This window comes from Mobula birostris, chromosome 19 (assembly GCF_030028105.1).
Source record: "Mobula birostris isolate sMobBir1 chromosome 19, sMobBir1.hap1, whole genome shotgun sequence".
In the NCBI taxonomy this organism is placed as follows: Eukaryota; Metazoa; Chordata; class Chondrichthyes; order Myliobatiformes; family Myliobatidae; genus Mobula; species Mobula birostris.
Window position 1 is genome coordinate 61,131,300 of NC_092388.1, and position 20,167 is coordinate 61,151,466.

At 40.6% G+C, this 20,167-nt stretch overlaps 1 protein-coding gene across 1 annotated transcript in view; it reads left to right on the forward strand.

The window, feature by feature from the left end:
- Positions 1-20,167, forward strand: part of lztfl1 (leucine zipper transcription factor-like 1) — an 88,254-nt gene that overhangs the window by 8,257 nt on the left and 59,830 nt on the right. Inside the window, exons 2-3 of the mRNA XM_072283073.1 lie at positions 10,291-10,415; positions 15,292-15,486. Coding sequence (XP_072139174.1) covers positions 10,291-10,415; positions 15,292-15,486 — 320 coding nt within the window. The remainder of the gene's footprint in view (positions 1-10,290; positions 10,416-15,291; positions 15,487-20,167) is intronic.

Consider the following 20,167-nt stretch of genomic DNA (forward strand, 5'->3'; position numbering starts at 1 on the left):
CAATTTTTATTGCACTACGGAACTAGTGCTCAAGCCTTAGGAACATTCCGTAGCGGAATAGTCAACTGAACAACTTTATGAACAGAGAGATTCATTCTGATTGTCTGTGGAGCCCTCACTATTAATCTCTTCTATTATATCGACAGCTTTCTCCTGGTACTCATCCCAATGGGCCAAAGAAAAATTATACCTAGCAGACCTCTCCTCAACTCCTACTATCAAATTTCTACCAAATCTACATAATATAGGATAGTAAAACACAAACAACAGGAATTCTGCAGATGCTGGAAATTCAAGCAACACACATCAAAGTTATAGGATAGTGATCACTTCCTAGTGTGTATCTGTCCATAACATCCCATTCCCCAACCCTAGCCAAGTTTGAGGAAGTGATAGACAAGTCTAAGTGACTACAAGTATTCTTTACAATATTAAATCTTGCAAGCCTTCCGTCATTTAGCAGTACCATGTTGTATTTATCTAGAAACTCCTCTACTACCACTCCATTACTATCTTTACTTTCACTACCCCATATAGGATTTTGGGCATTGAAATCTCTAACCCAGATTATCTTATTCATAATTTCATCCAAATCAGATAACATCATATTACCTGGATTATAAAAGTTAATCCAAGTTATTTGATCACGAGAGCTCCAAACCTCCACAGCCATAATTTCAAGGTTAGATTTAAAATCAAGTCTTCTAAACTGAAGTGCTGTTTTTATGAAAGTTGCTCACCCTCCACCAGATTTACCTGGCCTCTCAGCTCTCAAACTATCATATCCAGGGATCACAAAATCTAAATGAGGCTTTAATCATGTTTCCTGTATACAGATCAAATCAGGCTTGTCTTTAAAAGTTCCAACAAATCTTTTTAATTCTTGACTATTTGCTGATAAACTTCTTGCATTCCATTGTAATATTAAAAACATCCAAATAGTAATTATTGGCCACTTCATCCACATAAAGCTCCTCCGTACTCTCTGATCCCGACAACTGGGAAGTATTCAGTGATTGTTTGTCTGTCATATACTCATGTAATTTTTCCAGCAAAATCTGTTTTATATCAAGGAATCTCTCTGCAGCTCCAACAACTACTTTTATCATATCCGACCTCTTGGCTGTAGTTTTAGCCCCGACCAGTACATCAACAACAAACACCAAAAAAGACTCTTTAGTCATCAACAACATGCCTGAAGGAACCATAGTTGGAGAACTCGGAATGAACTGACTCCCCATCATTCCAATCTTTTCTTTACTTATCCTTTGCTCTCTATCAACTTTCTTTACTGCCTCAGCATATGATATTTTTTGTTGGATACTAACATCCTGAATCTGCTTTGCCTTTCATCACAGCTCTCCACACAGCCCTTACAAACCTGGATCAGGATAACACCTATGTAAGAATGCTGTTTGTGGACTACAGCTCAGCTTTTAATACAGTTATCCCCTACAAACTGATGCAGAAATTGAGCAACCTGGGCCTTGGCAGTTCACTGTGCTCATGGATACTGGATTTTCTGAGTAACAGACCCCAAAGTATCAGGATGGGAGAACACACATCATCTACTCTCATCCTGAACACCGGTACACCACAGGGGTGTGTTCTCAGCCCCATCCTCTATTCTCTTTTCACCCATGACTGCTCTACCATTCACTCCACCAACACCATTGTCAAATTTGCTGACGATACCAGCCTAATAGGTATCATATCAGACTGTGATGAGACAGCCTATAGGGAGGAGGTACAGCATTTGACAGAATGGTGTTGTCATAATAACCTGGACTTGAACATCACAAAAACCAAGGAGCTGATAGTAGACTTCAGGAAATCAAAGCGCATCGAGCACTCTGCTCTGCACATATACGGGAAAGAGGTGGAGAGAGTAGAGAGTTTCAAGTTCCTCGGTGTCCACATCTCGGCTGACCTCACCTGGACTGCCCATATCTCTTATCAGATGGGGAAAGCCCAACAGAGGCTCTACTTCCTAAGGAAGCTAAAGCACGCTCTCCTCCCTCAACACCTGCTGATCAACTTCTATCGGACGACTTTAGAGAGCCTCCTGACGTATTGCTGTGCAGTGTGGTTTGCCAGCTGCACAGAACAGAATGGGAAGGACTTGCAGCGGGTGGTGAGGGTAGCAGAGTGGGTTATTGGCACAACATTACCCTCCCTCAGAGACATTTATACTGGCAGACTTCAAAAGAAGGCTACTTGTATTTCAAAGGATCCCACTCATCCTGGACATCACCTGTTTTCCCCTCTACCTTCTGGAAAGAGATACAGAGCATTAAGGACGAAAACAAAGAGACTCCTTAACAGCTTCTACCCACAAGCAGTGAAATGTATAACACCCCCTTCCCTTCTCCTGCCCCCCTCCTAAGACGATGGCAGCTAAATGCATCACACTTCCAGGAATGGCGGGTGTGCAATAGTCCTACCCCCCCATCCATATATTATTAATTTTGGACTGCACTCCTGAGGTTTTAGAGTTTATTTTATGTATATATTCTTTGTCATGCTGCAAAACGTTGAGCTGCTAAACTGTGTTTCATACACAACAATGACAATAAAGATATTCTTATCTTCTTATCTTACTAAAATACTCACATCCTCTGAACGCTGCTATATGGTCCCCTCTACAGTTACTGCATTTAGGCACCACTGCCTTACATGCTTTGATATCATGATCCTCTTCACATTTCAAACATCATCTTTTACCTCAACATGAACCAGCAACATGTCCAAATCCCTGGCAATTATAACTGCATAAGGGAGGTCTAATGTATTCTCTAACTTGATAAGACATGCACCCAAGATAGACTCTAGTTGGAAGAATATTACCTGCAAAAACCAGAAGAATCCCAATTAGCACCTTCTCTCGATTTTAATCATTTGGCTTCAATCACTTGTCCAAAATTTCCTTTTCAGTTATGCCAGACCAAATACCATACACTACCCCATTAACTCCCTTCCTTTCTTTCAGAGCAATACACTCCACTTTCACAACTAATTTTCCCACCATTTTAGCACTGTTATATTGGTCAATATCTTTGCAACAAATTTTCAGCAATCCATTAGACAAAATATTGGCCTGGAATCCTTTACCTATTTGGTTCTCTAATGCTGCTGCCACTTTCAAAGGATTAAGTGCTCTAAATCCTCCTTCCCCTTCCTTCTGTCCTTTAATTTTATACAGAACTATAAATTCCTTCAATTCACCCATTTTCCTCAATTTGTTGTCCCCATTACTTCAGGTCTTTCACTTGATGCACCCCTTTTTTGGCTACCCTTACTTCTGGAGAATTCCACAGTCTCCCGCCCTCCTCCTTCAATCTCAACGCCCCCCCTTCCCGCCTCCCCGCCTTTTGCAGCCATAGGCTACAAACTAACCCTTTCCAAACTACTAGGCTCCTCCACGCCAAAGTCACCAGTCACCTCCCAGAGACAAGGTTTGAGGAGTCAGGGTATTTATAAAGCTTTGAAATTTGCATCACCTGACCTTTCCTAACGATGACTGTGAACAAGCCAGAGCCCTGAGAAGCTAATTAAGGTCTGAGACCTTGGTAAAAATTATCTGGGAGCTCAAATCTGTTGGGGGTGCCCAAACTTTTGCATGGTGCTCCTTTCCTTTTTTCACTCTAAAATTGTACAGAACAAAAATAATACACTCATCTTGCTTAAAATGTTGAAAAGAATGTTTCATCTTTAACTTTATGACTTTCGGAGATCAGTTCATCTTCTACTCACTTAACTATTCACAGTAACAGAAATTTTGACCGGGGTGCCCAAACTTTTGCATGCCACTGTAAGTTCTAAAACAAGAGGTCAGACATGGCCCCACTGAATAGTGAAGTACCAATGAGGGGCAAAATGGTGTAGTTCTGATTCTGTTTCTTATGTTCAGTTTGAAGAATTCCATAATCGCAGCTTGATCATTGACTTGAATGCGCATCCCAGAGAGCAGTGTCTTGTCCAGCCTTGTTGCCACCCAGACCTACAAGTAGGGAAAGCTATATGCCAACTAAAAGATGACAAGGCTTCTGAAGCAAGTGGAATCACTGTTGAGGTTCTAAAACTTAAGCAAGAACTTCAGTCACAAAGTCATACATGAATAGTTTCAAGAAAGGAGACAGAAATGATACCAATAACTCCAGAGTGCTTTCGCTGCTGTTTCCCACAGGACCAGACATTACTGTGGTCCTCCTTGATTGCCTTCTTACAGTGGCCAAAGAGCCGCTCGCTGATATTTTCCTGTTGTATGTCATTGATTTGGATGACGGAATTGATGGCTTTCTGACCAAGTTTGTGGATGATGTGAAGATAAATGTTACTTTATGTTACTTTATACTTCATTGTTGCCAAACAATTGATACTAGAATGTACAATCATCACAGTGATATTTGATTCTGTGCTTCCCACTCCCTGGATTACAAATATTAAATATTAAAAATATTAACAATAGTAAAAATTAGTAAATATTAAAAATAAATTATAAATCATAAATAGAAAATAGAAAAATGGAAAGTAAGGTAGTGCAAAAAAACCGAGAGGCAGTCTGGATGTTTGGAGGGTACGGTCCAGATCCGGGTCAGGATCCGTTCAGCAGTCTTATCACAGTTGGAAAGAAGCTGTTCCCAAATCTGGCTGTACGAGTCTTCAAGCTCCTGGGCCTTCTCCCAGAGGGAAGAGGGACGAAAAGTGTGTTGGCTGTGTGGGTCGTGTCCTTGATTATCCTGGCAGCCCTGCTCCGACAGCGTGCGGTGTAAAGTGAGTCCAAGGACGGAAGATTGGTTTGTGTGATGTGCTGCTCCGTGTTCACGATCTTCTGCAGCTTCTTTCGGTCTTGGACAGGACAACTTCCATTCCAGGTTGTGATGCACCCTAGAAGAATGCTTTCTATGGTGCATATATAAAAATTAGGGTTTTAGGGGACAGGCCAAATTTCTTTAGTTTTCTCAGGAAGTAAAGGTGCTGGTGGACCTCCTTGGCAGTGAACTCTGCTTGGTTGAACCAAGTCAGGTCATTTGTGATATTGACCCCGAGGAACTTAAAGCTTTTGACCTGTTCCACTTGCGCACCACCAATGTAAATTGGGTCGTGTGGTCCGCTACTCCTTCTGAAGTCAACAACCAATTCCTCCTTCTTGCTGACGTTGAGGGATAGGTTATTGTCTTCGCACCATGCCACCAGGTTCTTAATTTCCTCTCTGTACTCAAACTCATAATTATCCGAGAAATGGAGGGGCAAGTAGTGTTGAGGAATCAGGGAGTCTTCAGAAGGACTTGGAGTGGGCAAAGACATAGTAATTGGAATATAGTGCAAGGAAGTATATGGTTATGCACTTCTGTAGAAGGAATACTGTAAGATGGGGTGAATTTTAAGAAATCAGTGGCATGAAGAGACTTGAGACTTCTCGTGCAGGATTCCCTAAAGGTTAACTTGCAAGTTGAATTGATGGTAAGGGAGGAAAATGCAATGTTAGCATTTGTTTCAAGAGGATTAGATTATAAAAGCAAGATTATAATGCTAAGGCTTTATAAGGCATTGGTTAGATTGCACTTGTGAGTAGTTTTGGGCCTCTTAACTAAGAAAAGATGTGCTGGTTTTGTTGAGGGTCCAGTGGAAGTTGCCAAGAATGATTCTGGGAATAAAAGGGGAGTGTTTGGTGGCTCTGGGCCTGTACTTGCTAGAGTTTAGAAGAATTGGGGGGAGGGGAATCTCAATGAAACTTTTCGTATATTGAAAGGCCTAGATAGAGTGGGCATGGAGAGGATGTTTCCTATAGTGAGGGGAGTCTTAAAAACAGAGGACATAACCCCAAATACTGGAACATCCCTCTAGAACACAGATGAGGAGGAATTTCTGTAGTTAGAGGGTGGCGAATCTGGGGAATTCATTGCCACAGACAGCTGTGAAGGCCAAGTCATTGGGTATATTTAAAGCAGAGGTTGATAGGTTCTTGATTAGTAAGGGGATCAAAGGTTACAGAGAGAAGGCAGGAGATTGTGGTTGAGAGGGATTATAAATCAGCCATGATGGAATGCTGGAGCAGACTTGTTGGGCTGAATAGCCTAATTCTGCTCCTATGTCTTATGGTCAAATGATATGAATTATTGGTTCTGTCCGTCTAAAGGTATGATCTTCACCACATGTCAGCCCCAAAGAGGAATATTCGGAGCAACATCAGCGGTACATCTGTACTATTTTGATCTCAAGACATTTTGCTTTTGTCAATCAAGGACTGTGGAACATTTCTCACAAATCTGGCTGCCTGTTCAAAATTGCCATCATCTTGCATCTACTACATGATAGTATGGCAGCTAAAAGTCACAACAAAGTTAACCCTATAGATCAATATCAAATAAGCCTTTGTTCAATGCTTCTTCTGCCAGTATTTCTTGTTGTATTGCTCTACATTATCTCCAACAAGACAGATATTGTCACCTAGCAACAATGTCTATAACATCTATTTGTGTGCTCACTTTGCCTGTTTGTAAAAGTTTCTAAAAGGTAATAAAGAAGAGAAAGCAATTTTAATCCCATAGAGGTGACAAAAAAATCTATTGTTCCCTTGGTTTGTCTAGTAGTTGTACTTGAACTTTTGGAACTTGCCCTGTAAGTTATGCATGTAAATTTTAACGCATAGAATTAATAATAAACTGACTGAATTGAAAACTTTTAGCAACAAGAAAACAAAATCTTAAACATCCTGATGAGTCCTGATGAAGGGTCTCGGCCCGAATCATTAACTGCACTCTTTTTCCATAGATGCTGTCTGGCCTGCTGAGTTCCTCCAGCATTTTGTGCGTGTTGCTATAAAACTTCTTACTTTTTTGAGGGTAGACTATTAATATACTGAAGGATTTGTTGTGGTTTTCCTTTTTAAGATTCCATGAATTGCCAAGAGGAGAGTTAATGTATTATGTGTTGATGTGATATTTTCTAATGATACTAATTTATTACCAAGTAACAGAAGTTAGTAATAGTTAAAATGAATTAGAAGAATTTGAGAGGGTGGACAAAAAAATAAGTATTAAACATATTGATGTTAAAGTTCATAAACTGGGTGTAGTGGTTATTTGAAACAAATGAAAATGTGATGGCTTTAACATACTTCCATTAAAAAAAATAACTTCTCACCTCTTTGGCCCACTGATCCTGTGCCAACCATTTGTTAGAAGTTGAAAAACAATGGAGGCTAATGTTCAGTTGGTGATCTTGTAGTGCGCCATTGTCTAATTGCAGTGCTCAAGTCAAAGCTTTAGGCAATTTCACCCACTGCAACTCCAAAGTATGCTGCAGGCTGAAAGTTAGATGCTGGCATTTCTGGTCTCTGCTTTGGCCCTTGATTCTCAGTTGTGTTCTGGGAAGGTTCTTTTGTCTTAACTGAGTTGCAAGGCCAGATGGACTTTGTACCTTGCCCCTCAGCTTTTTGCCAACATAGTAGTGCCCATGTTCATTTAAATGGGGTTGTCCATCCTCATTAGAGAGGTGCTTTTTCTAAACTTCATTAAATAAAATAATGAGTTAATTTTTTTTTATTTTTCACTCATAATGCATTTAATATATTTCCAAACATCTTTGATATCAGAGTTATTTAGAAACAGTGGTTTCTAAATTCTTGAAACTAGTGGACAATTTATTAGGTACCCCCTGTTCATTAGGTATCTCTTGTATCTAATGATTCTGAGATACACCCTGCTGATGCGCTGGGACACATCATCAGTGATGTAACCTGGGGTCGTCGGGTGTTTCAAGTCTTTCAACATCATACACCCTCGCCCAGGCGACCCAGCTGGGGTTGATCAGACCCCAGCTTGTGTCCCAGCAGCACTGGCCCACGGATCACCCCTCCTGATCCATAGCCATCTGGAGGCTCTCTCAGCAGCCTCTGTGATGGTGCTGATAGCTTTCCTCTTGCCGGCCCCAGTGATGCCAAGTAGGGTGTAGACTCTGCAGAGTGAGCGGCCGGCAAAACCCCTGCACCCTACTTCGATGGGCTCGCAGCGAACCCTCCAGCACTGCTCCACCAGCTCCTGGTTCTTGGCCCGCTTCCGCTCATTTGCCTCCTCAATGCAGTCCTCCCAGGGGACCGTCAACTCGATGAAGACAACCTGCTTGGAGGACACTGAAGAAATGACCACATCCGGCCTCAGTGAAGTTGTTGCTGTTTGGTCGGGAAACTTCAACTGCCTCTCCAGGTCAACTTGAAGCAGGCCCGATGATGATGCTGGTCTGGGCTGATGTAGAGGCTGTGCTCCGGCTCTGACAAAGGAGATGTTCTTCCTCTGACCACTCTGTTTGCTGTTGGTCATGGCCATCGCAATGCTCTCTGCCACTGCATTTGGCACCTGGTCATGACGCCACCGGTAGCAACCTTCCCCCAAGGCTTTAGGGCAGCTGCTAAGGATGTGCTCCAGTGATCCTCTTCCTGGACAGAGAGGACATGCTGGTATATCACTCTTGCCCCAGACATGGAGGTTTGCAGGGCTTGGCAAGACATCACAGACAGCCTGGATCATAAATTTAATGCGCTGGGGTTCTGCCTGCCAGATGTCAGACCGGGAGATTTTCTGCTCCAGCGCACCTTCCCACCTTGTCCATGCTCCCTGCTGCCGCATGCCCACCATCCTGCTATTCTTGTCCTCTTCAACGCCAGCCCGCACTTCCTCCAGGACTAGTTGGCGTCTGTCCTTGCCTTTGGCCTTGTCATAGCGAGGCTGTGAAACGGAGCACAGCCCCGCTCACCCAGTTGACACTGTCCCCACCACAGCCCTGTGTCTCAGCCGGGACTCTGCTACCACCAGCCCTTCCTGTGCCTTCCACTTCCTGCTTGTTTGATCCAGCTCTCAAGCTCCTTGGAAGTTGATCGGATGGCAGCTGCATCTCTGAGGCTACAGTCGAAGACCTTCCCCAAGCTCTTGACTGGCTTCTCGGTGATAGATAGAATTGTAGTGCCATCCAAGGTAAAACAAAACTTGTCCACCACTTTGCCCTTTTCCAACACCATGGACCTGGATTTAGCTGGTTTGAAGCTCATCCTTGCCCATGCAATGAGCTTTTCCAGGCCCTGGATGCTCCACCTGCTGCCAGGAACTGATGTTGTCGTGACAATGAGGTCATCCATAAAGGCTCTGATCGGGGGCTGTCGAACACCATAGAAACTATAGAAAAACTACAGCACAGAAACAGGCCTTTTGGCCCTTCTTGGCTGTGCCGAGCTATTTTCTGCCTAGTCCCACTGACCTGCACACAGACCATATCCCTCCATACACCTCCCATCCATGTATCTGTCCAAATTATTCTTAAATGTTAAAAAAGAGCCCGCATTTACCACCTCGTCTGGCAGCTCATTCCATACTCCCACCACTCTCTGTGTGAAGAAGCCCCCCCTAATGTTCCCTTTAAACTTTTCCCCCCTCACCCTTAACCCATGTCCTCTGGTTTTTCTCTTCTCTTGCCTCAGTGGAAAAAGCCTGCTTGCATTCACTCTATCTATACCCATCATTATTTTATATACCTTGGACTTGGTCAGCGGCCCTCTACACTCTGCCTCAGCTGCCTTAACTGGCATATTCATGGCAAAGGCAAATAGAATAATGGAGATTGTGCACCCAGTTATAATCCCCTTCTCCAGCCTATGCCAGCCTGATGTCATAGCTCCAGAAGTGATTCTCACTCTGAACTTCCCGTAGTAGTTCATGATGAGGTCCTTGATCTTTCTAGGAACATGGTGTTGGTCCAGCGTAAACTCCACCAGTTTGTAGGGTATTGATCCATACGCATTGGCGAGATCACGACCAGGTCTCCCTTCCCCATGTGCACCTTCCTGGTCAGCGGGGTGACTACTCCAGTGTATTCCAGGCACTCTGGGAATTCCACCCTTCTGCACTGAAGTGTCGATGTAAGCATTCTTGAGGAGAAAGTCCGTCATCCAGTGGGTCAAGACACTAAAGAAGTGGCCACTGAGTTTATGTTTGTGATCTCTTGCTGCTGAAGCCAGTGGTTATGAGGGGATTAAACTATGCCATTTATACCCTTGTCAGTGTAGCTAATATTGAGTCGTTCTGCCTAAACATTTAAACTTTTTTTCAGTATAATAGTGTTAGTCATTAATTTAGTTTGTCACATTGCAGGTAAATGGGACTAGAAAGAAGATTGGAACAGCATGAACTAGAGCCTGTTCCTGTGTTGTAGTACTCTGTCACTCTATGCCATTGCATAAAATAATTAACCATTGATTTTCTGTAAATAGGAAATTAAGTTTGTATTTTTATTTCTCAGGCTGAGCTGGGATTAAATGAACATCATCAGAATGCAGTAATCAGCTACATGCGCTTTGCTCGTTCGAAAAGAGCATTGAGATTGAAAACTGTCGATTCTTGCTTTCAAGATCTGAAGGATAGCAGGTGTGCATAATTATCCAATGATGATGAGAAGAAAGAATGAATATTATACATTGTATGTAATTGTAAATAAGCTGCCAGGGTGTTTTAATGTAAAAGATAATTGTTCTTTGAAGATGTAAAATTTTAAAAAATGATAAATATATAGACAAAACATGGGTTTATATTGTCCAGTGTTCATGCTATGTCTGACAGGCAAATAGAATATTTCTTTTCTAGTTTTGGTCTTGTAATATCACCATCCCACTATACATTAAATATAGTGTGATAAAATGTAGTCTTTTATCTTGCTTTACAATATTGGGATTTAGCATGTAGCCCTGAAATGCAGCCCTGCTATGCTAATTTTAAATATTCCAAGAAATTTATGTGTGAAATTCGAAATGGTACACCATTATGGGTTGTTTTCTTTTAAATTTTCCAGTGCTCAGGCATTTTTTTTAAGTGATGCCTCCCTGTTGACCGTGGATTATTTGTCACCATATCTTTACGTTAATAGGTTTCAGTCAAATATTGTAAACATATTATAAACAAAATGTAAAATGGCAGTGGCTGTTCAGGTCTGGGATCCTTCCATTTCCTAGATCTCAATACATTTCATTATTTCTGGAGCGTCTGCAGAAATGGGTGTGTGGGGATGGAGAGGTGGTCATTTGTTTTTAAGCAGCAAACATTGCTCAGAATTCTGTCCAATTCTGATACTCCTAGTGTTAGCATCTAGCCCAGCCAGATGACTTACTATCTAACCTCTCACAGCATTTCCAGCATCAACACACCTCGAGTGAGGTGTCGGAAGGAATGTTTAGCACATAACTACTTAAGGCTAAGAAGTGTGAGGTTATGAATTGGGTTGGGCAGGAAGGTCAGATCAATGCAAACCAGGCATGTTTACTAGTATGAAGTATACCTTGAAAGAGTAAGTGGACAATCCAATTCTTGCAGTTCATATTAGACAAAATTTACTGTTGGTGGAGTATAATAAATTGAGAATTTAGCAAAGACTGTAGTCTCTGAATTATTTTGGGTTGTATGCAAATTACTATAAGTGTATGAACATTAGCGAGTGACATATAAAGGCGTGAATGAGGGAAGTAGTTTCTGATACTGCACTGAGACAGGCAGAAACAGTATCCTCGGAACTGGTTCCACCTACACTCGGTTATCTATCTATCTATTTATTTATTTAGTGATGCAGTGTGGAGTGGGCTGTTGCAGCCCTTCAAGCCACGCCACCCCAACAACTCCACAAGCTCAATTAACCCAAACTAATCATGAGACTATTTACACTGACCAATTAACTTACCCAGTACATCTTTGGACTGTGGAAGGAAACCAGAGCACCCAAGGAAAACCCACATATTCCACAGGGAGGATGTTCAGAGACTCCTTACAGAACGTGCCAGAATTGAACTCTGAACACCGGAATGCCCTGTGCTGTAATAGCACCACGCTAGCCACTACACTACTGTGGCACCCAGATGGTACCAGGTACCTCCTATACTTAATAAAGTGGCCACTGAGTGTATGTTTGTGGTTTTCTGTTGTTGTAGCTTATCCAGTTTAAGGTTCAGCATCTGCATTCAGAAATGCTCTTCTGCACGCCACTGTTGATACATGTGGTTACTTGAGTTACCGTTACCTTCTTGTTGTCCTAAACTAGCATGGCCATTCTCTGACTTCTCTCATTGACAAGGTGTTTTTGTCTGCTCACTGGATGTTCTTTTTCTGCACCATTACTTATTCTAGAGACTGTTGTGCATGAAAAATTCCAGGACATCAGCAGCTTTTGAGATACTCAAACCACTCTGCCTGGTGCCATCAATCATCCCATGGTCAAAGTCACTTGTGATTACATTTCTTCCCTATTCTGATGTTTGGTCTGAACAACAATTAACCTCTTGATCATGTCTTCGTGCTTTTATACATTGAGTTCCTGGCACATGACTGGCTGATTAGATATTTGCATTAATGAGCAGATGTACAGTTGTACCCAATATAGTGTTCTCTGAGAGTACATTGCAAAGGTTTAGGCTGAAAAAATAAATGGAGCAGTTGCAAAGATTTTAAAGTTAATAAATGTTCGGAAGGATTCAAGAGGAGAAGGCAATATAGCAGTTCTAAAGCAAACAACGAGGAAGGCAGCAGAATTTAATCAAAAATAGACTGACTTAATTTGCCTGTAGATGTGCAGATGAGTTTCACTGTAGTCTGGCTAAATGTACTGTAGAATAAAGAAACATTTGGAAAGCCACAGAGAAGGGGCTAGAGAGAGGAGCTAATTTGTCCAGGAAGGACATAATCAATTGAAAGGCTGCTTCTTGTACTATGCCATTCTATTATTCTATTTGCATGAAGCAGAGACTGTGCAGCTTACTTTGGAAAATCTGAAAATTGTTGATGTTTTGAATGTGAAAAGAAAAATCAATGATAAAACCTTTTTTTTTACAATTATATAAGGCAAAAAATAGCCTCCTGAAAACAGTTAATAAAATTATTTTATATCTTTATTAATAGGAACATGTACCGAATATAATTAGAAAACAAGTAAATCAACTCAATAATGTCGGAGAAATGTATACAATATACATCCTGAAATACTTTCTTTGCAAACGTCTATGAAAACAGAGGAGTGCCCCAAAGAATGAATGACAATTAAATGTTAGAGCTCCAAAGCCCATCCAGCTCCCCCTCTCGTGCATAAGCAGCACCAAAGCGATGACCCCCCCATCAGCAAAAAAGCACCTGCACCCTCCAGCGAGCACTCAAGTGTGCAACAAAGCATCAGTAAGGATACAGACTTGCGCAGTATCCTGTTCACCTGGTAATTTGACATAATCATAGTCTCTCTCTCTCCCTAATAAGGGAAAAGAGGGGTCCCCGTTTCACAGCAAGAGGGGTGACATAACAAAACAACTCGCCAATTTATGGTGGTAAAAGTCTGTAGGTAAAGAAGAAGATGGCAGTGCAATGCAGCTCACAGCGGCCACTCCGATGGTGATGTCTGTTATTTGTCAAGTCGGGTGCCATGCACAGTCCTGATTTGATGGAGACAGATGTGAGTGCACGGAGGAACATCTGATGAAACTTCTGAAATGCCTGCTTCACTGCTGCTGTTACTGTGTGGTCCAGAATCTCCAGAGAAGAAGGCCCCGAGTCCTCGGCTTTGCTTGTTGCTCGGTGGCCAGGGTGGGATCGAAGCACTCAGCAGAGGATGGTGCTCGGAGAGGCTGTGTTGGAGGGGCTGGTCGGAGGCTCAAAGTTTTCAGACGGACTCACAGTCCGCGGCGGTTGGGTGCTTCCAATGGTGCTGCATCAGCAAGTTGGCGGGGAGAGTTCCTCCCTTCTGCCACCTGCGTGGGATGACGAGTCTATCGGAACTTTGAGACTTTTTTTTACAGTGCCCATGGTCTGCTCTTTATCAAATTATGGTATTGCTTTGCACTGTTGTAACTATATGTTATAATTATGTGGTTTTGTCAGTTTTAGTCTTGGTTTGTCCTGTGTTTTCTTGTGATATCATTCTGATGGAATGTTGTATCATTTTTTTAATGCATGCATTTCTAAATGACAATAAACGAGGACTGAGTGTCCTCATAATCTAAACCTCAAGCTAAGGGTGGAACTGAATTGGAACCCGTCCATTAACAGCTGTGTTGATGTTCAGTCATTTTGAAGTTTAAGATACTTGGGATTTTATTGGCGAGATATATTCCTGGAAGGGTAATAGATTATTGTTTACATGAAGTTGGGTGCTTGATCAGGATAAGAATGTAATAAAATAGAAAAGGGCCATTGAACCCCTCATACCTGCTCTACTGTTTGATAGGATTATGATGATCTTTTATCTCAGTACTACTTTTCTGCAGAAAACCTATAACCACATTGAGTGATGGAATAGGCTATGCAGGTTAAATGCTTATTGTTGCTCATGTATGACTTGTAAAATTCAACTGCCACTCAATAAGCTTGACATCTCTTTACAGCAGAGCAACATATTTCCAGCATCTGCAGAATCTCTCGTTCATTTTTACAGCAGAAAATTTGTTTGATAAGTATTATTTATGATGTAATATCTGTCCCACCATTTCCACACTGTGGTTACAGTTTTGATTAAATAGGATGTTCTTTGCAGATTAAACAAGTTTATCGTGACTGCGACTTCTCCTGTGATTTCTACTGCTGGAAAAAAAACTAGGAGCAATGTCCTGGGCACACCCTTTTGCCAAGATGTTAAACTATATTGCTGTTTGTTCATTGCTCTGGAATTGCCTATCTAACATTATTGCAAAAACTGCACTGGTCTAAGGAAAACCAGCACTCATTAGCTGAGGACAATTATCCAAAATAATAACACCTTAACTGGCATCTAAATTCAAAACAGTTACTCTAAAACTTAATTACTCAGTGGAGCTTGGGAAAGTCTTTCCTATAATCTGAGTTGCTTGGTTTTGTTTCTATGCATCAGCAAATCTGTAAGTTAGAAAACTATCAAGCAACAGTTTTAAGACATTTAGACTCAACATCTCAAAGCCATTGCTATTGATATTCCCAGGACTGAATGACACTTCGGTTATGTCAGTTTTCTTTTCTTATTTAGGTAAGTTCCAAAGTTCAGTTATGTACAAAAATATTAGATTAAAGTTCAGGTAGAGCATGGAGGGAAAAAAAAAACTTCTTGGATATATTCTGGCTGCTGGCTTAATTCTGGCAATGGAAAAGGTACTCTAGTATTTCCTTACCATCTCAACTGGGCAATAGTCATTATCATAATATCAGCTTAATGTATATATATAAAAATTGATTTCAGTTTTAAAGTAATATAAAGGGATGTTTAATGATTTAGGAATACTATATCTAATATTTATTATTTTTGTACCAGACTGACTGAAGACACATTTACTGTGGATGAAGTGACAGAAATTCTAGATGGACTGAAGGTTGTTGTTCATAGTGAGGTAGAGTCCGAGCTCATCAACACCACTTACACTAATGTGCTGCTACTGCGTCAGTTGTTCTGCCAGGCTGAGAAATGGTACCTGAAGTTGCAAACGGACATTTCTGATCTGGAAAACAGGTAGATCATTTAACGTTTTTAAAAGTCCTGGTGTATTAATCCAATTATAAAAATAACAATCTAAATGCATCACAGCTAATTTGCTATGTAGAAATTATTAACACAAAATGCTTTTTAGTTGTTAAAATGATGTTTCAGGTAAACTTGTCTTGTTTGTCACATCTTACATTTGCGTATTCCATTCATTAATAGAGCACTTCCATGTGAAGTTTTCTTTAAGCATTGGAGGTAGCTTAGAGCTCCATGGGTAAAAGCTATGAACAAATGGAAGATAATGAGATAAAAATTATTAAAAGTGGAAAATATTGATATATATTATTACTATTTCCATCTTAGGTTCTGGAATCATTGTGAAGGTAGTTCAAATCCTGCTTTAGCAAGACTTTAGGAATTATTGAGGCATCCTATGAACCAGAAACCTTGCATGAACCAGATGATTCTCAGTCTGCTGAGTGCTAGATCTAGCAATTCAAGATTGGTGATTCCGAGCCCTATAAGAAATCCAAGTACGACCTGTGGAAGTCCATTGTAAGAGCCAAAAGGCAATTCTGTGTGAAGTTAGAGACACAGTTGCATGTACAACAACTATAGCAGGGTTTGCATGCTATTACTTCCTATTAGGTGAAACCCAACTGCATAAATGGACGTGATGCATCACTCCATAGTAACCTTTTATGCACGTTTTGAAAGGGAGAATACCACTACACTTGTGCAATTACCCACAGCATTTGGTGACCCTGTGATCTCTGTTTCAGAGGCTGATGACAAAGTGTCCTTCAAGAGGATGAACCATCACTCAACCAGCTGATCCATCTCACTCGTGTATGCTTCCCTGTTGCCATCTGAATTTCAGTCAGCAACAGTGGTGTCATCAGGGAATTTATAGATGGTATTTGAGCTATGACTAACCACACAGTCTGAATGTAGAGAGAGTGAAAAATGGGCTAAGCTCATATCCTTGATGTATGCTTGTGTTGATGGTCAGCAAGGGGGAGATGTTATTACTGATCTGCACTGACAGTGGCTTCCCCTTTGAGGAAGTCAAGGATCCAGTGGCAGAGGGAGGTACAGAGGCCCAGGTTTTGAAGCTTGTTGATTAGTACTGAAGGGATGATGGTGTTGAACGCTGAGTTGTAATCAATAAATGGCAGCCTGATAGAGGCATTGGTGTTCAGGTGGTCCAAAGTTGAATTGTGAGTCACTGAGATTGCACCTTCTGTACACATGTAGTGGTAGTAGGCAAATTGCAGCAGGTCCAGATCCTTCCTCAGGCAGGAATTAATTTTAGCCATGACCAGTCTTTCAAAGTATTTGTTCACAGTAGATGTGGGGGCTACTGGTCAATAGTCAATGAAGCAGCTCACCCTACTCTTCTTGAGCACTGGTGTAAGTGACACCATTTTGAAGCAGGTGGGAACCTCTGACCGTAACAGTGAGAGGTTGAAGATGTCCTTGAACACTCCAGCCAGTTGGCTGGCACAGGATTTCCGTACACTACCAGGTACATCATCTGTGTAACTATTTTGCTCTATTTATTTATTATATTTCTTATTGTAACTTGTAGTAATTTTTGTCTTTTTGTGTTTTAGATTTCATTTGCATAAGAAAACAAACCAACTAATAACATCATAGTCATCCTCAAACTCATTGCATTTCCTTAGGTTAGGAAATTTGCATACGAGTAATTAATGAGATAGCAAACTTGTCTGTAGCAAATCCACTTCAGGTGAAACTGGGGAAACAGATGACTGCAGATGCTGGGATCTGAAACAACAGACTAAACGCTGGAGGAGCTCAAAGGGTCTTACAGCATCTTTGGAGGGAATTGAACAATCAACATATTGGGTCCAGACCTTTCACTGGCTGCTTGAGTTTCCAGTCCAGGTGAAGAGTCTCAACCTGAAATGTTGACTGTTCATTTCCTCCCATAGATGCTCAGGTGGAATTGGGATCTGCGTTAGGAACTAACTCTTGATAAATGTGTGACTGCATTTAATATATGTTCTTGAATGCATCCTAATCACTCCATCAAATGGTTGCAAATCCCACATTTCTCCTGAATACTTTATTAGATATTTTATTGATAATCAATTTAGAAATAAGAGTAAACAAAAGTAATGCAGTGGGACTAATATGTATGAATATTCAAATAGACTCATGGCTAAGATAAAAGCATGTGAGATAATGACAAAATAATTAATAAGTTGTCTACAAGAATGTTATATTTTGCATTTGTGAATAGTAAGATCTGTACCCATCTCCCTAAGAAATGCTTTAGCAATCAGCTAAATCATACCCTCGTGTTTGTCGGCTATCAAATCTGCTAACAAATAAATAATTCAAAAATTATAACAAACTAGCCATTCTATTAATTTTGTAAAAAAATTCTAATTAATAAGTAAAACTTAGCCATGGAAAGTGAATAGCAATTGAAGGTATTTAGCTTAAACCAATTAGTTCAAAATGTAAATTAAATGTAACTTGCATGTCCTTTCCACTGAAGTAAGTGGAGATAATGAATGCAGATTCAGAGGTAGATTCCCCAACAGTTGATGCTACTGCAGGACTCAATGTTGTAGAGCAGTCAGATTGACAGCAGTGAGAACTTTCAGGAATATTTGCTTACATTTGGGAGTATCTGAGACTATTTTTATTACTTTTTTTCCTGCTCCATATCCCTTATCAAAATTGTGAACAGTGATCCTGGCACTGGAAAAAAAAGCAATGCCACTCTTAACCTGATTGAATAACTAACTGTAATCTCTATATAACGTTCTTGTAGCCAACTTATTAATTATTTTGTTATGATCTCACATGCTTTTATCTTAGCTGTGAGTCTATTTGAATATTCGTACATATTAGTCCCACTGCATTACTTTTGTTTACTCTTATTTCTAAACTGAATTTAATAGTTTGTCAAACATGAACATTTTACGTCTGTTCTGACTATTCTTCTGTGATTTTGGTTTCTGAAACAACTCCTGGAGAACAAAAAGCAATCAAGAAAATAAACAGAATTCCCTTTGTTTATTTGGAATATTATACCGCTTAATTGGGTCAGGAGATTGTTGCCAAACACTTTCTAACTAGTTATCAGTCACATGCATTCTCATGGCCATTAGACACAATATCATGCTTCAAGCGAACAGGTTTTAAATAGCTTCAGTTGTGTGTGTTTGTGTTCAAAAAGCAGCAATTTTGCCACAATAGTTGATGAGAAATAAACAGTAAGAACTGTTTTGCTCACTGTAGTTTCAAGCATTTGAATTGATGAGTGAGATGAAACTATTTCACTACTTCAAGTTAGAAACTACAGAGAATTTGAAGTTATCTACAATAATCTTGAATGTTAAAATGTTAACGATGATGGAGGATGCAATCATCGACAGCATTGTATGAAGGCACCCTATTATCTACACCAGGTGTCTGCACTGATTCACTTACTGTCAAAAGAACATGACATGGATAAATTTCTCCACTGCTAAATAATGGAAACGAATACACAGTTTTATAGTACTGTGGTAGTATTGGTAGTGTTCTAATTTGTTCTGTATTTCATTTAAATACCTAATTTGTTACTCCATTTGTTTTTTTAAATTCCCTTTTAGCTACTTTCTTGAAACTTGGGACAGCCACTTAATTGGGCCAAGGTACTGGTCCCAATGTACCCTAATTAACTGGAATCCATTGTACTGATTTCAATTATAACAGGAGAAAATGTGTACTGCTCAAATTAGGAATACTTGTACAGTAAAAGTGGAAAACAAATGACAGTATTTTACAGGCACAAGTACTGAAGAAGGATGCCTATCACAAAAGTGCACAACTGTGCTCAGAAGAAAATGTCAGATTTTAGAGCCTGCAAGTTCACAATAGAACATTGAATAGTTAAGCACAGGAACAGACCCTTTGGCCCACAGTGTTTTGCCAAGCCAGCTAAAAAAGCAAATTGAAAACACCCAAGCGCTAATCCTTCCTACCTACGCAATGTCCATATCCCTTCATCTTCCTTACATCTCTTACATCTAATGTCTCTTAAAAGCTTCTACCACCATACCAGGTAGTGTATTCCAGGCATCCACAACTCTGAGTAAAAAAAACAATCCTCACGTCTCCCTTGAGCTTACCCCCTCTCACCTTCAATGCATGCCCTCTGGTGTTAGACATTTTAACCCTGGGAAACAGACATTCTTTGTCTACTCTATCTGTGCCTCTCGTAATATTGTAAACCTCTGTCAGATCTCCTCTTAGCCTCCGCCACTCCAGAGAAGACAACCCAAGCTTATCTAGCCTCTTGTGATGGCACGTGCCCTCTAAACCAGGTGTCTACCTGGTAAACCTCTTCTGCACTCTCTTCAAAGCTTCAATATCATTCCTATAGTGTGAAGACCAGAACACAATGCTCCAAACAGTTTTATAAAATTGCAACGTAACCTCTTATCTTTGAACTCAGTGCCTCAACTAATAACAAGCATTCCATAAGACCTCCTAACCACCTTTTTGACCTGTGTAGCTACTTTCAAGGAGCTATGAACTTGAATCCCAAGATTTCACTGTTCAGGATCTTACCCTTCAGTGTATTGTCTCCTTGTATTTGCCCTATCAAGATGCAACACCTCACATTTATCTGGGTTAAACTCAATCTGCCTTTTCTCTGCCCATATCTGCAACTGAACTATAT